This window comes from Simochromis diagramma, unplaced genomic scaffold (genome assembly GCF_900408965.1).
Source record: "Simochromis diagramma unplaced genomic scaffold, fSimDia1.1 OVJJ01000361.1, whole genome shotgun sequence".
In the NCBI taxonomy this organism is placed as follows: Eukaryota; Metazoa; Chordata; class Actinopteri; order Cichliformes; family Cichlidae; genus Simochromis; species Simochromis diagramma.
Genome location: NW_024386860.1, coordinates 1,081,534 through 1,095,556, shown reverse-complemented (window position 1 = coordinate 1,095,556; position 14,023 = coordinate 1,081,534). Strand labels below are relative to the sequence as shown.

At 39.8% G+C, this 14,023-nt stretch overlaps 1 protein-coding gene across 4 annotated transcripts in view; it reads left to right on the top strand.

Moving 5' to 3' along the window:
• Window positions 1-7,604: 7,604 nt before the first annotated feature.
• fhod3b (formin homology 2 domain containing 3b) overlaps window positions 7,605-14,023 on the top strand; it is a 91,108-nt gene continuing 84,689 nt past the window's right edge. For 3 of the 4 annotated variants that reach the window (XM_040029560.1, XM_040029559.1, XM_040029558.1), the window contains exon 1: window positions 8,016-8,180. In XM_040029560.1, coding sequence (XP_039885494.1) covers window positions 8,016-8,180 — 165 coding nt within the window. Of the gene's footprint in view, window positions 8,181-14,023 lie in introns of all 4 variants that reach the window. The other variant, XM_040029557.1, reaches the window with a different exon arrangement.

Here is a 14,023-nt window from a genome sequence, read left to right as displayed (position 1 = left end):
CGAAGCCACGCCTGTTTTTAAAAATTCACCATTAAAAGTTAATAGAAATTAACATAAATTATAGAGCGGTGTTAAGTATGACACAAGTTTGCTATTTTTTTTTACGGTCATGTTGAAACAAAATGTCTTCAGAAACTTTAATCATTCTCTTCTGGAAATTTAGATCTTGAAAATTATTTTAATATATCATCACTGCAACCAAGTCTTTGCAGTGAGAGCATATGAAATAAGACCCACGTGGAAGCTGAAGCCAGAAACCTGTCAGTATTAATTATTTTTAATACATGCATTGTTACTTTATTAAAAATATTATTTAAAAGTGTAAAAGTAGTAACATTTAAGAGCATCTATTATCTATTTTATTGTTTAATGTCAACATTAAACGACACTGTGTAACAGAGTTCTGCTTACCTCCACCATAGGTCTGACACAGATATGGGACTCTCCATACATTACCAAGCCCAACAGCAAATCCTATGCAGGTTAGCAAATATTGAATTTTATTGTTCCATTTTGGCCTTTGAGTGATCTCTTTCTGCTCATCACTTTCAGCTTCCATGTCAAACATTTGCTCCTTGTTATTTTGGTGTATTTCTAAGGTAAGCACAAATCCTCACATGTAACTCATCTCTCTGTTAGGTCTGATGAAGAGAAGGGGAGAACGCGGTGACTGCTTTATCAGCTTCTTCTAATTTCTTATTGACTGTTAAAGCTATGGGAACAGTGCGGCTTGTTTGATAAAAGTGTTTGTATAAAATGACATGATAAGATGCTGATAACAGCAAATTTAGTCTTGTACTTATAGTTTGTTATATTCACACAAAATAATATCACTCACACATTTATTGCAGCCAAAAAGCACATGTAATATAGTTCACTTTATATTAGAGGCAAATAAATAAATAAAAACTTGTAGATTACAGTACGTGTCAGACTAAATCCATATTTATTGTATTTAGCTTTGCAGACCATTGGTATATTGTTAAACTTACTCCAGTTGGACAGACACATGTACCGTAACATGTCAGAGTTTCTAAGTCAGCATCTCCTCCCATTCTTGGCATCTACATTAATTACTACATAACTACTGTTTAATCAAATGCTAGATTGTATCTGTCAGATTATACCTAACCCTACTTAAACATCAACTGCAAGGAATAATGAAGGACTAAGAAAAAGTTGATCATAATAGAGGCATCTTATCTTAGGGCCTAGCTGTTCACCAAATTGATGAAATCAGATTGAGAAATTCTCTGTGGAGCAGAGCTGCAAACATATGCCAAAGTAGTATCAGGGCATAAACAGCAACACACTGCAATCCACTGATTTTTTTTTCTTTCTTTGTTCTTTTTAAACAAGTTCTCATTGACAAAATATTTTTTCTATTTTTTGTGACTCTGAGAGAGCCATGCACTCCTTTTCTCTTTATATTAGTGCTAATTAGTATCATCTGGCTGCATTTTTTTTAACCTACATACAGCTGAAACATGCTCAAACATTTTGGTGAGCAGAACTCAGATGATAAATGAACCACATGTTAGCGGCGTTTTTCTTTCGTTCTTTCGTTCTTTCTTTTTCTTTTTATAATAATAATAATAATAATGGATTGGATTTATATAGCGCTTTTCAAGGCACCCAAAGCGCTTTACAATACCACTATTCATTCACTCTCACATTCACACACTGGTGGAGGCAAGCTACGGTTGTAGCCACAGCTGCCCTGGGGCAGACTGACAAAGACTGACTTCTTTTTTTTACATCCCTTTAAATAGTGATATAGAATTCTTGAGATCTAGGGACAGATTTACTAAAGCTTCAGTGCAAAATTTAATTGCCAGTTTAATATAAATAAATAAAAAACAGAGAACAAAATTCTGTTGGGATTCACTAAAGAAGAGGAGTGACAAACTGGGGATTAAAAGCCATAGGTAGGGTCATTTCTGGGGCTGTCTGTCATGCTATTTATTTGTAGGAGTTTCCCTTTCAGAGAACATTATTTGTGACAGAGTATTTTGCCTTGATTTTTCGACTGATTTGAGCATGTTAGCTGTCCTTAATTATTTTATGAAGTTGAAAGTTACAAAAGAGGAAACAAAGAATTTAAGCATGATGATTTTAATGATTTCCCAAGTGGAGTGTGTGGTGAACTGTTATGAGGCTATTTTACATTACAAATCTATAATCTGCTTTACCCCCAAACAAACAATCTTCAAGAGACTCCTACCTGTTTTTCATAAATCAGCAGGCATGTCTCTAGTGTGAAGGCTCTTTAGCTGGAAGATCGGCACACTCAGAGAGTGAAGAGAGGGAGGAAATTAAATTAAATTCAAGATGACAAAATCCAGTTTCATTGTTAAAATAATTTTAAATATGCAGCTTAGATTTGGTGAAACTTTACTGCATTGAAAGAACTCAAACCTCTTATCAGAAATAAGGTCAACAGTGCAGGGAAGGCATGAAGTCACACATGCAACCTTGGGAAATTAAAATATTTACTCTGTGGAAAGCAATAAGCTGCACCTTCACAGCAGTATCAATACCACAAACTTCACAGATACAGAACATGTACAAACATGATACAACAGTATGCGGCACTGCTGCCCACCTTCCTCTTGTCGAGTTGCGTTCAGGGTTTCCCAGTACCAGAGGTAATCCACAGGGGAAGCTTCTCTCACACATTTTCACAGTATGTCGCTAAGGCTCATCTTGCAGGCAATTATGGTGGTGTAAAAGAAATCAGCCACCAAAAACACTTATGTGGATGTAGTACAGCCAGTGAATGTTTTAAAGGACACTCTGTAGTGTCTTATATTTGATCTAAACAGGACTATTATACAGTACTACAGTTTTTACAGCATGTTAACATTACATCAGTGATGTTGAACTAAACTTGGAGAAACATCTCCACTATTATAAAGCATTCTAATATATATTTATTTTACATTATAATCATGAGAAATTATGCGAAATTACATTATAACCTGTAAATATTATGTGTTCACAGCTATACATGAGTATTCTTGTTCCAATATTTTATTTTCAAGCAGCATGATTGTGAATAGTTAAACCATGAAAGTATTACCCGTGCCCTTGACTCTGAGTTAGATATTGGAAGCGCCAGATATTTCTGAGACCCACACAAAACCCCACACAGGTCAGCGTGTACCAGAACTTGTTGCCGGTCTCCAGCCTCTTCCACCTCCAGCTCACCCAGCTGCCGATGGGGCAATATCCTGTCCTTCAGGCCTGTGTCGGTTAGTTTTTGCTTCTTTATCAGTGAAACACTGTAGTATTGTGGTGATACAGTAGTTCACTGTTCAGTGCTGGAATGTAAATTGTGGCGCACACTGTGAGATAATATGAACTAGATGTTTGTGATGGATTGACTAGTCCGTGGTGTCATAGAGCATCAACTGGAGGTGTGCTGCCTTTGAAGCTCAAGCTCAGAATGAATATAACGTAGGACATAACGTGAGAGTTAACTGCCGTGTTCTATGATGGAGAGAGGTAGATCCACAGAAGCCACTGCTCGTGTGAGGCTCACTCTTTTATAACATTGGTTGTGTGGGCCTCCCTTAAAGTGTTGATTCATCCAACTGAAGAAAACAGTTTTTCTGACATAGATCAAAAAATTGTTGAAACTCTGAGAACATATACACAAAAAAGTTTAAGCAAAGTTTAATCTGTCTACACAAAAATAAAAAAATTTTAACTAGACAATGTGTAAAATATAAAATATAAAAAATATAAAACCAATGCTCACTTAACAGACATTTTTCTATCATTTAATTGTTAATCTATTACTTAACAACTTAAATACTTAGTGTAGTGTAGATGGCTGCGAGGGAGGTCTTTATCAGCAGGAAAAGCTGTAAAACTTGTGAAAATGCAGTTAAAAGTCCAAACATGTATGCCCACCTTCATATTTTCCAAAGCCGTCCAGCAGGGCCAGATTAGAGTCTTTGCCGGGCCGATTCTGCCCTCGGGCTTATGTTTGACATCCCTGCATTAGTGACAGTGAATAAAACAGGGAATTTAGCGTTGAGTGGCAGTTCTCCAGGTCGTTCAATGTTTGACTCAAAGTACAGTTATCATATGCCCGACTGATTTTAATTAAGACAACACTGATCCTGTGCATGAGCGCACACTCGCCCTCGGTTTCTTAGGCTGTCATGGTCCTGGGTCGTGCGACCCAGTGTTTTGTGTTTAGTCTATTTTGATGTTTATTGTTTGTTTAGGTTCATTACGTTATTCCAGCTCATTTGTAATTATATTACCCTTGTATTAAGCCTCCCTTGCCCTTCATGTGTTTATGTCTGTGTGTCTTGTGTTGTCAAGTTCATGCTGTCGCTTCTGTCATCTTCCCCTGTACTCCGTCTCCCTGGTTCGTGCGTCTACCTGTCATGAGTTATGTCTGCGTGGTTATGTTTAGTTCATGTCATGTCTAATCTCTATGTTTCCTGTTTTACTTTGAAAGTCTGTATTCAAGGTCAGTGTATTTAGTTTCACCTCTCCTGTCCTGTCGTTAGGTTCATGTGTGTCAGCTGTGCTCCCATGTGTGGCCACTTCCCCTGATCATCCCTCATGTGTATTTAGTCTCTGTGTTTCATGTAGTCTGTGTCGCGTCGTCTGTGTTATCTCCCCTACCCCCTTGTCATAGTTTCCCAGCCATAATAAGTCATAGTTTGTATTTTGTTTAGTCATAGTCTATATCTCAGAGTCATGGTTTCCCAGTCTATGTTCAGGTTTTCCCTCAGTTACTTTGTTGTTTTTTCCATAAGTTTTTGGCCCTAAATAAAGGCTCACCTTTTGTTAAGTCCGGTTTTGTGTCCTCACCTCTGTTTGCTCTTGGGTCCTCTACTCACTCCACACGGTCTGCCCCGGCAGTCCGTGACATAGGCAAATTTACGCCTTGCATGTCACATCCAGTTTCAGAACACCAAGAACCCAACGATGAAAACAATCATTTTGAGGCTTCGCAACAGGACTTTACTAACCAACAGACAAGAGTCAGAGTGGCTACATCTGTGTTTATATATGTAGTCTGTGAATGGGACCAAGACCAAAAAGATATTTACACAGACGTGTACTGAGATGAGTGATCACAGCTGGACAAGAGTGCTGGGTTTAATCTATTTAGCATTTACTGTGTAAGTTCATTACGCAGACACATACAACACTTATAACTGCAGACAATAGTTATTAGTTATTATTAAACTCTCTCTCTCTCTCTCTTCCACAGCGTTTCTTTGTCCTGTATTCTTCTCCTCACCCCAACCGGTCAGGGCAGATGGCCCCGCCCCTCCATGAGCCTGGTTCTGCAGGAGGTTCCTTCCTGTTAAAAGGGAGTTTTTCCTTCCCACTGTCACCAAGTGCTTGTTCAAAGGTGGTTTGATTGTTGTGGTTTTGTCTCTATTATTGTAGGTAGGGTCTTTATCTTAACATTTAAAGTGCCTTGAATTGAACTGAATTGTGCTACATATAACTTTTGATCCAAAATAAGAAGGTAAGGTATGGGCTCCATAGAGTCTATATTAAGTTGACTTCTGTTGCTGTAGGCAATGAGAGCCCCATTTTCTCATCTGCAAGATCAGGTTGGTGAATTAGAGCACTCTTTAGCTGGCAACCTAGTCTAGCTCAGTGGTTCTCAAAGGTTTTTTGTTACAAGGCATCATCTGTGGAAACAAATATTTCTAGGGCACAGCTTTACATAGCTGTAGCTTCAGATGATAAATTCAAGGTATGTCGGTTTGTATTCAAAGAATTGCTTTTTTAAATTAAACTAAATGTAAGCTAATCTTTAAAGTTCTTTTTCCAGATTGAAGACTTTGTTGGCTGGATTGTATTTATGAGCTTGAGTGAATAGAGGTTAAAAAGAACTGGAGGAGAGAGAAAAGCACCGTTAAGACACCAGAAGAGCTAATGGACAGGTGAAAAAAAAAACTAAAAAACAGACTAAAGCTTGTTTTAGTTTAAAGAGTTCTTTCAGCTTTCTTTTTATTTTGCCTATTGTTTACTGGACCTTGGTGCAGCCCCTCAGTTCATCTAATGTATGAGACAATCTGTTTTAATCCTCCCCTTTTAAAGACCACCCTCCATTTCTCTGTATGTATTATAGGGTCTACATTACAATATAAAGTGCCTTGAGGTGACTATTGTTGTGATTTGGTGCTGTATAAATAAAATTGAATTGAATTGAATTTAAGGCAATTTCTGATTGGCTGCCACTCGAAAACAGATGATTTATGAGCAGCTGGGTGATGCTGCGTTTTTAAATGACCATATTAACATCAAACAGACAACAATTTAATGTTTGTCTGGAAAGCCTTGGAGTCCTGGCATTTATGTGGATGGCACCTACTTGAACGAAAGCACTCCTCAGTGGCAGCAGCCTCCTCCACCACAAATCCACCACAAATGCTACTTAGGAACAACTCGAGGAACGTTAAAAACCCAGTGCTTTGACCTGGCCTCGAAGCTTCCCAGATCCCTGTCTAAACAGGCGTCATGGGAGTGCCCGGAACAAGCCCAAACCACAGAGCTATAGCAGAACTTTGCCTTCTTGTGTTTCTTGTAGAAAGCCTTGAAGGCTTGTTTCGTGTATCCCTGAAGGCCCCACCCAACAACCCATACCAGCCAAGGTTGTGCTGCCAACATGCCAGTGTGTAGAGACAGCCCCAGAGGCTCTGTGGCTATGCACTGACAGGTCAGAACTGTTCGAGGCTCAGGGTGGACCTATGCAATGTTAGACAGCTGACTCTAGAGATGTTTGGAGATTTGTTTCATATTTTTCAATTGCTCTAACCACTCCCATGAAGCATCAGTAACCAGGGTATAAGCATAAAACTCAATAATACAGAAATGTACCATAAGGCGTATTTGTAGACAGCTCATGAATTTACTTCTAAAACTAGATCATACATATTGCTGTTAGATGCATTTTCTTTTTCAAAATATATGCAGCATTGTGTTTTTTTCTGGTAAAAAAAACAAGGTTATCATAGTTAACTAAAACTAAATGGGAAAAGAAATTGTTATCTAAAAGGAAAAAAACCTAGACCTTTTGTGAACTTTTAAAATAGCAATTAAAATAAAATAACATTACAGAATAAATCCTTAGTTTAGGTGTTTCTAATTTGTTAACATTTGTTATCACAAACTGCATGATGAGGGTTTAAAGGATCCGTTTATTAAAGTTTGGGTGTCTACAAGGCTGCGAGTCAACTGCTTTCAAAAAGCTCTGTTTATATTGTAATATCTAATTATTTTCCTAAATCTCATCTCTGGCATTTCCCATGAATGAAAAAGTAATAAACATTAAAAGTGAACAACATTAAAACACTGAACCTAAATATTTTAAGCTGAAGCAAGAAAATCCACTCTGGAAACTCACTGAAACTAAACTGAATTAAAAAGTCAAAGCGAAACAAAAATACAAACTAATAAGAAAACACAAATATGTTATAACTCTGGTGTCCACTATAGCTCTAGTGTGTGTTTGTCAACACCGAGTTGAAGGACTGTCAGCATCCGTTTTGCTTTTTTCCCACTGGAGGCCGCTATAGCGCGTGTAATCCGAGCTTGGCCGGGCTGACTGGGACCTGGCTTGCAGTGTCCCTTCTCAGGCTTTATGCATGAGGAGGGAGCCGCTTCCCATAGACCAGGCGCCAAGTGTAGCAGTGCCGTCCGCAGTCTGCCTCAGCACCTCAACCGCCCGCAATGCCCTTGGACACTGGCGCTCCGCTCGATTCCGCCACGCACTGACTAACCGTGACATCTCAGCGAGTTACTCCGGATCTCTACTTTGGGACTTTTTGCGCACACTGTCCTGACACATCTACGCTGGGTGAAACAAATGGGGAAGGTCCAAGGATAACAGGGTGCAGGATTTTGTTACTGCAGAAGACCTGCCGGTAGTTCGCTGCCCGGAGGGGGGGCTGGCTGCGCCTCTGTCAGAGACCGTAGTGCCGCATCCACTGTTTTGATCATCTAAACTCGCCTTGCATGGATACATCATGGCTACATTTATATGCAGGGTGCAGTTTTTAGATGATACTGATCCATTTAACAGCACCAATTTCCCCGAGCCCACCAGACCGCCTCTGTACACCTTCAGGGAAGATATCCCTCTGATAAATCAGATTGCTGGAGTCCACAGGCTGTTAAAAGCCCCACACAAGGTATGCAACGCACGATTAACCTCTTGATTTTGTTTTTGTGCACGTTTCGTTAAAAGCACGAGTTAAAATGTAACACCAACGCCTAAATTAATAATTAGCTTGAACAGGTCGATTGTGTTACTACCAAACAAAACTAATTCACCAATGAGCAAGCGTCTTAGTAAGCACTTTGTTGATAGGGGATGCTGATGGGGCATAGACGTGCATTCAAATAGTTACTGATTCTCGGCGTGATAGTCCTGTGATAGACAGAATAACTCCAGGCGGTGTTGACGTAGATTAGATACCTATTATTTGGGGTGGGGGAGGGGCTGCCATCGGTTAATATTTACATCAATTACCCACCTGTGCACTGCCAAGACTTTAGGTGTTCCTTCAAAGTTTGGAAAAAAGTATCCTGTTTGTGGTTGGCAAAGGAGGAGACGCAAACAAATAAGCAAAAAAGACATTTGTGGTTGCAGTCTTAATGATTGTTTGACTTGAAAATCTAACCTCCTCAAAGGAAAAAAAACAACTTATTTGTGGGAGAAGGCGACCTATTTGCAGTGTCATAAATGGACAGACTGGAAGCCCATGTGGAGAATTAAAGTAGGTTGGGTCAAATCATGCTCAGTTGGTCAGTTCTTGAAGGATGGAAAAGGGTAATTTCCCACTTGGCTTGATTAGATCTGTGATTTTGAATTGGCAACATGTCTTCCTAATCAAACGTGTTTTTTTCTAGCCCCCTTTTTTTTGTATTTTGACTCTGTTAACCAGCTTTTCTTTAGTCTGAAATAGAAAGGTATTTGTGTTTGATCACCCTCAATTTTCAGGCTCCATTTACTGCTTGGTTTTTGAGGAAGTGAAGCAGTGCTAATTCTTTTTGGTTGCAAACAATGGCCTTCCCAAGATCCAAAATGTTGGAGACAGTAGTTGACAAAAGTAGACCTGAAACTCATTTTCTTTTTCTCCCTTTGGATGCCTCCAGAAGTTAAATGTCTTGGCATATTTCTGCCTCTTGATTAGATTTTGTGAAGCCCCATCTACTGACCTTTAAATTTAAACAAATCACAGAGACCATATCATCTGAGGCTGAGTCTTTTTACTGAGCATTCGTCTTAATCTGGGTAGAAAGTTGCATAAATGGGGAGTTAATTTGGGTCTTTATTCATTCTGTCAGATCAGTGGTACTCCATCTTGTTTGAGTCAAGCTGGTGAGATAAGTCATAGGAGCCTCAGGATGCTGTGGATCACCACAAGCCAGGCTCTCATTCTGCAGCCTGCTCAGTCTGACCAGCAGCATGAGATGGGGACGCTTTCCACCGAAAAGGAAGTGGGCAAAATTAAAAACACAAACAAGGAGCTGATGTACTTTGCACCGTCTCAGTTTAGCTGCAGACCAGCTGGACCGCAAAGCAGACAGAGAGGGAGTACCTGTGGTTGGCTGCGCAGGGCCTGGTTAGTGAGATTTGGTCACATGGGCATTGGTGGTTAGCCGTAAGTTGAGGGGGAAGTCCCTGTTCTTCTCGTAAACAAAAACAGTCAGGTAGGTGACGCAACTGCGTCGCCGCGCTTGACCAAGCAGCTCCCTGATTCACACCATCAGACGTTTGAAAACGAGACTTTAGTGCGACCTTGTGAATACAGCAAGGCTGTCTTATCCCTACAGTGCAGGCCATTCTGTTATAAATAGTACGTGACCAACACATGGTGCAGGGGCAATCAAAACAGCTGACATATGCTGTTTTAGGGATTTTACTGTCATTTTCTGTGGGCATTCTCCAGAGTGGAGATCAGTTGTGTGTGCTGGATTGGGTTATACATGGGATGACAACTTGGAAAAGTAGCTGTACAGAGTCGAATATCAGTTTGTAGAAACTGATTTTTATAGCTGCACAAGGTTTATTTTTAATAGTGAAAACTCTTAGTGAGGGTGGGAGACTCACTTGAAATGCCACCTATGTGTGATGGTATGTCTTATGTACAGTACATCATAGTGTAATATAGTTTGTAGTATCTTTTATTCTGCTTGAAGACCATTTTGTATAATATAAATCTGGTATCTTTTGTGCTGCTTCGGTAAAAGGGAGTGATTCCCACCTCACCCAGACATTTGGTTTTCTAGTGAATAATGCATTGTCTTCAGCGTTATTCAGAGTTATTCAAAATATTCAGTTTTTCAGGGCAAATCAATAGCTCATTACTCCTTCATTTACTTTCTTTTCTCTCTATGTTTTGTATTTTGGGGTTTTGTGGCCCAGAGGCCTTGCATCAGTTTATAAAAACAGAATTTAAGCGAGGTCTTGAAGAATGGACTCTCACTTTACCAATTTCAGTTTGTGGGACAGTTGTTTTTCTGCATTTTTTTCGTCCCATAATGAGAAGTTATGTTAAATGCTGCAAAATGTAGGTTCCTGCTTCAGGCCTGTCAGAGCTCCCTTTGAATTCTTTTACACATTGTCATGCAGATTTGAGGTTCTCTTAATTTGGAGTGTTGTCTCAGCTCCTTTCAGAGGAACACATCCAAGGAAAAAGTTGCCTTGGACTGGACAGGAAAATTAAGGTTACTGTTGTGGTTTTGTGTTCATGCATCAGGTGTAATGTGTTTTAAATCACTTGCTCTCACAGAAATATCACAAATTGCATCTCCACCTTATCGAGCAAATGTGAAGCTTTTAAAGTGGCCAGATGTTAATCCTCTAAACTGATTTGTAGTCCACTGTGGTTGCTATATAGACGTCTTTACCGTTTTCTCTGCTCTGTCTTCTTCTGCTGGTCAAGTGAATGGCAGCCCCTGTGTGTGATTAAATTTAAAAAAAAAAAAAAAAAAGGGTTGTCCTGTCTACATGTTGAGCACTCCGCTGGTCAAAGTTGCAGCTCTGTTAACACACATTACTAGTGAACCATATTCCCTGTTTCCATTAGAGCTACCAAACAGGAAGTGAGTTCATATGTCATCAACACTCTTGACCCATTTTTGGGTCAGAGTGCAGTTTACCATTTGGAGAAATAGCAAGAACCAAAAAATGTCATTTGTTTCCAAACTGATGATCTGTTTGCTTTAAATCAGTAATTCTTGTGCTGGCACCACTTTTTGTTTGTATAAATAAATAATAATAGAGAACTTGTTTTTCCCTTCAGTGCTTACAGCCACACTTTTAACACAATGAGATCAAACTGCAGGCTATGACCCGCTGAACTGCTTGGCCCCCTCATCGCTGCTTACAGCTAGCTTTCCAAATGTCTTTCCCATCTGGAATATAAAGAAATTTGGAGTGAGATAGCAGTTTTAATTTTGAAATTGCATGGTGTTTATTTTTAGTTCTTTCTGCCTTAACTGCCTTCCTGGTCAGTGGACCACAGTATGGTGGTTGAAGGGAGAGGCCAGACCTCAGTGTGTGAGCAGAGGAGCTTGTGGTTGCTTCTCTGGACTTGGCCATCACAGGGCCACTGTGGGTTCAAGTCCTGGGCAGGAGACAGCTAAAGAAGTCTCTGCCTCTGATAATCTGGTAGCACTTATTCCTGGATTAAGAGCTGTTTAAAGTGCATCAACCTGGCTTGGTTGTACATTGTAATTCCTGTGAAGTAATCCACACTGATTATATAAAGAGCGCCTAAAGTGACACTGGTTAGAGGATAGATTTATGGCTATATGGAAGAAAAGATGGGTGTACAGATGGGGATTAGTTAATGGCAAACTTGTGTAATTCACTGCAAGTTTTTTTTTAAGTTTTTTTCTTGCCTGTGTTGATTTTGGTCTGCAAGTCAAACCCATGTGTGGGGAATTGCATTTCTTGGTTCCACAGTTGGCTAATTACTGGTTACAGCTGCAGATTCAGCCCAGTGTTTTGTGCAGTTCAGGTTGTCATACAGAGTGAAGCTGAAAGAGTACAAATATTTTGTTTGGTCTTGTTATCTAATCCGTCTTTTTCAGTATGTAAAGTATAATTTAAAGTATAATATATACAGTATAAAATAGCAAAATGATAAATCTACCTGTAATAATGTATTTGGGTTTTTTGGATTGTAATTTAGTGGCATTTGCACAGTCATAATTATAGGGCTTATACAATTCAGTTTAGTTTTATTTATATAACACCAAATCACAAGAATAGCCACCTTAAGGAGCTTTATATTGTAACGTAAAGACCCTATAATAATAGAGAGAAAACCCCAACAATTAGAGGACCCCCCCCCCCCCCCCCATGAGCAAGCACATGGCAACAGTGGGAAGGGAAATCTCCCTTTTAACAGGAAGAAACCTCAGGAAGAACCAGGCTGCTTGGGGGTGAGGGGTGGGAGACAGGACAAAAGACACGCTGTGGACGAGAGCCATTTAATTATTAATAATAACTAGTAGTTAAATGCAAAGCGGCATATACAGTAAGTACAAAAGAGTGAAAAGAAGTGAGTGAAGGTGAAATGCTCAGTGCATCATGGGAAGTTTGCATTTTCTCCCTGTGCCTGTGTGAGTCCTCTCCAGGTGTGAATGTGAATGGTTGTCGGTCTCTCTGCGTTAGCCCTGTAACGGACTGCCAACATGTCCAAGGTGTGTTCCAGCCCCTCCCGTAACTCTGAAATGGATAAGTGGAATAAAATAGATGGATGGACAAAAAGGCTAACCTCTACTGACTTATGGTCATGTAGTACATATTTTTTTCAAACATTAAGGAAACCACATTTGGAAACGTAAAGTTGACATTCAACAAAAATACATTGTTTCTGGGATTGTTGAGTGTCTTACAGGTTATTTAAGGCCCAGCTACTGGTCACTCCATACAGTATGATTTAAAGTGTCTTCTCTGTCATGCAACATTTCATATTACTATCCCACTTTTTATTTTCAAAGGCATGTCAGTCCATAGGCATAAAAAAACAGAAGGGAAAAAAAAGAAGAAATCATGGGCCTAACTTGGGCCCCTATGCCTGGTTTTCCTGTCAGGCCAGAATCTGTCTTGTAATCTGGAGAATCACTTGCTTCCCGCTACCGACTATGTGCAGAATAGATGTGCTTGTTTTCACTCACAAGTCTTTTTCTATCACGCCCTGCCTCACCTGAAGAACATCTACAAATAAGACTTGCAGATGTCTTGGAAAAGGAACGATCTCCTCACCTTTCTTCTGCATCAACCCCGTGCTTTGCCTCATCCCCCGATGTCTCCTTTAAAAAAATGATATTCAGCTCCGCTTCTACATCTTTTTATATTCCCAATAATCGTTTGGTTTGGGCAGCAAACAAGACAGCTCCGAGCCAGAGAGTGAGTTGGAGAGAGACTGAAAGTTATCCCAACCAACCACATGTTTTGTTTCAGCTCTCAAATATGACACAGTCCTTGAGTGCTGTAGTGCAGTAATGCAGAGTGGCTGAACAGATCAAAGCTGTAATGTCTTTCCCAGGGTTGTTCTTTCACGTTTAATTAAGTTACTGTCATATGCGGAAGGAAATTGAACTGCATCAGACCAGGCAATAACTGGTCCGATTTAAAAAAAACACATGGTTTTGCATGTTAAACTTTTGTTTACATGTGTTGTGCATTAAGAGAGAAATTCTTGCAGGCTGCCTATGTAAGTGGTATTTATGGAAGGGTATCATTGCCTTTGTTGCTTTACAAAGCCCAAGTGAGGGCTGACAAAAAAGACAGGTTACTGGAGTTCAACGTATTTGTACAAATCGTTGTTGGTTTAGACACTCGGATTGTTGATGGTGCAGAGCAGTGCCACTTTCTGCACTCGCATCATATGTTCGCCCTCCCATAATGGTATTTGTTTTCCTTTCCTCTGCTTCGCTGTTGGAGCCGCTGTCCCGTGGAGCTGACAGACTCTGAATATAAATAGGTTAATATCTCCAATTTGGAGGTCAACCA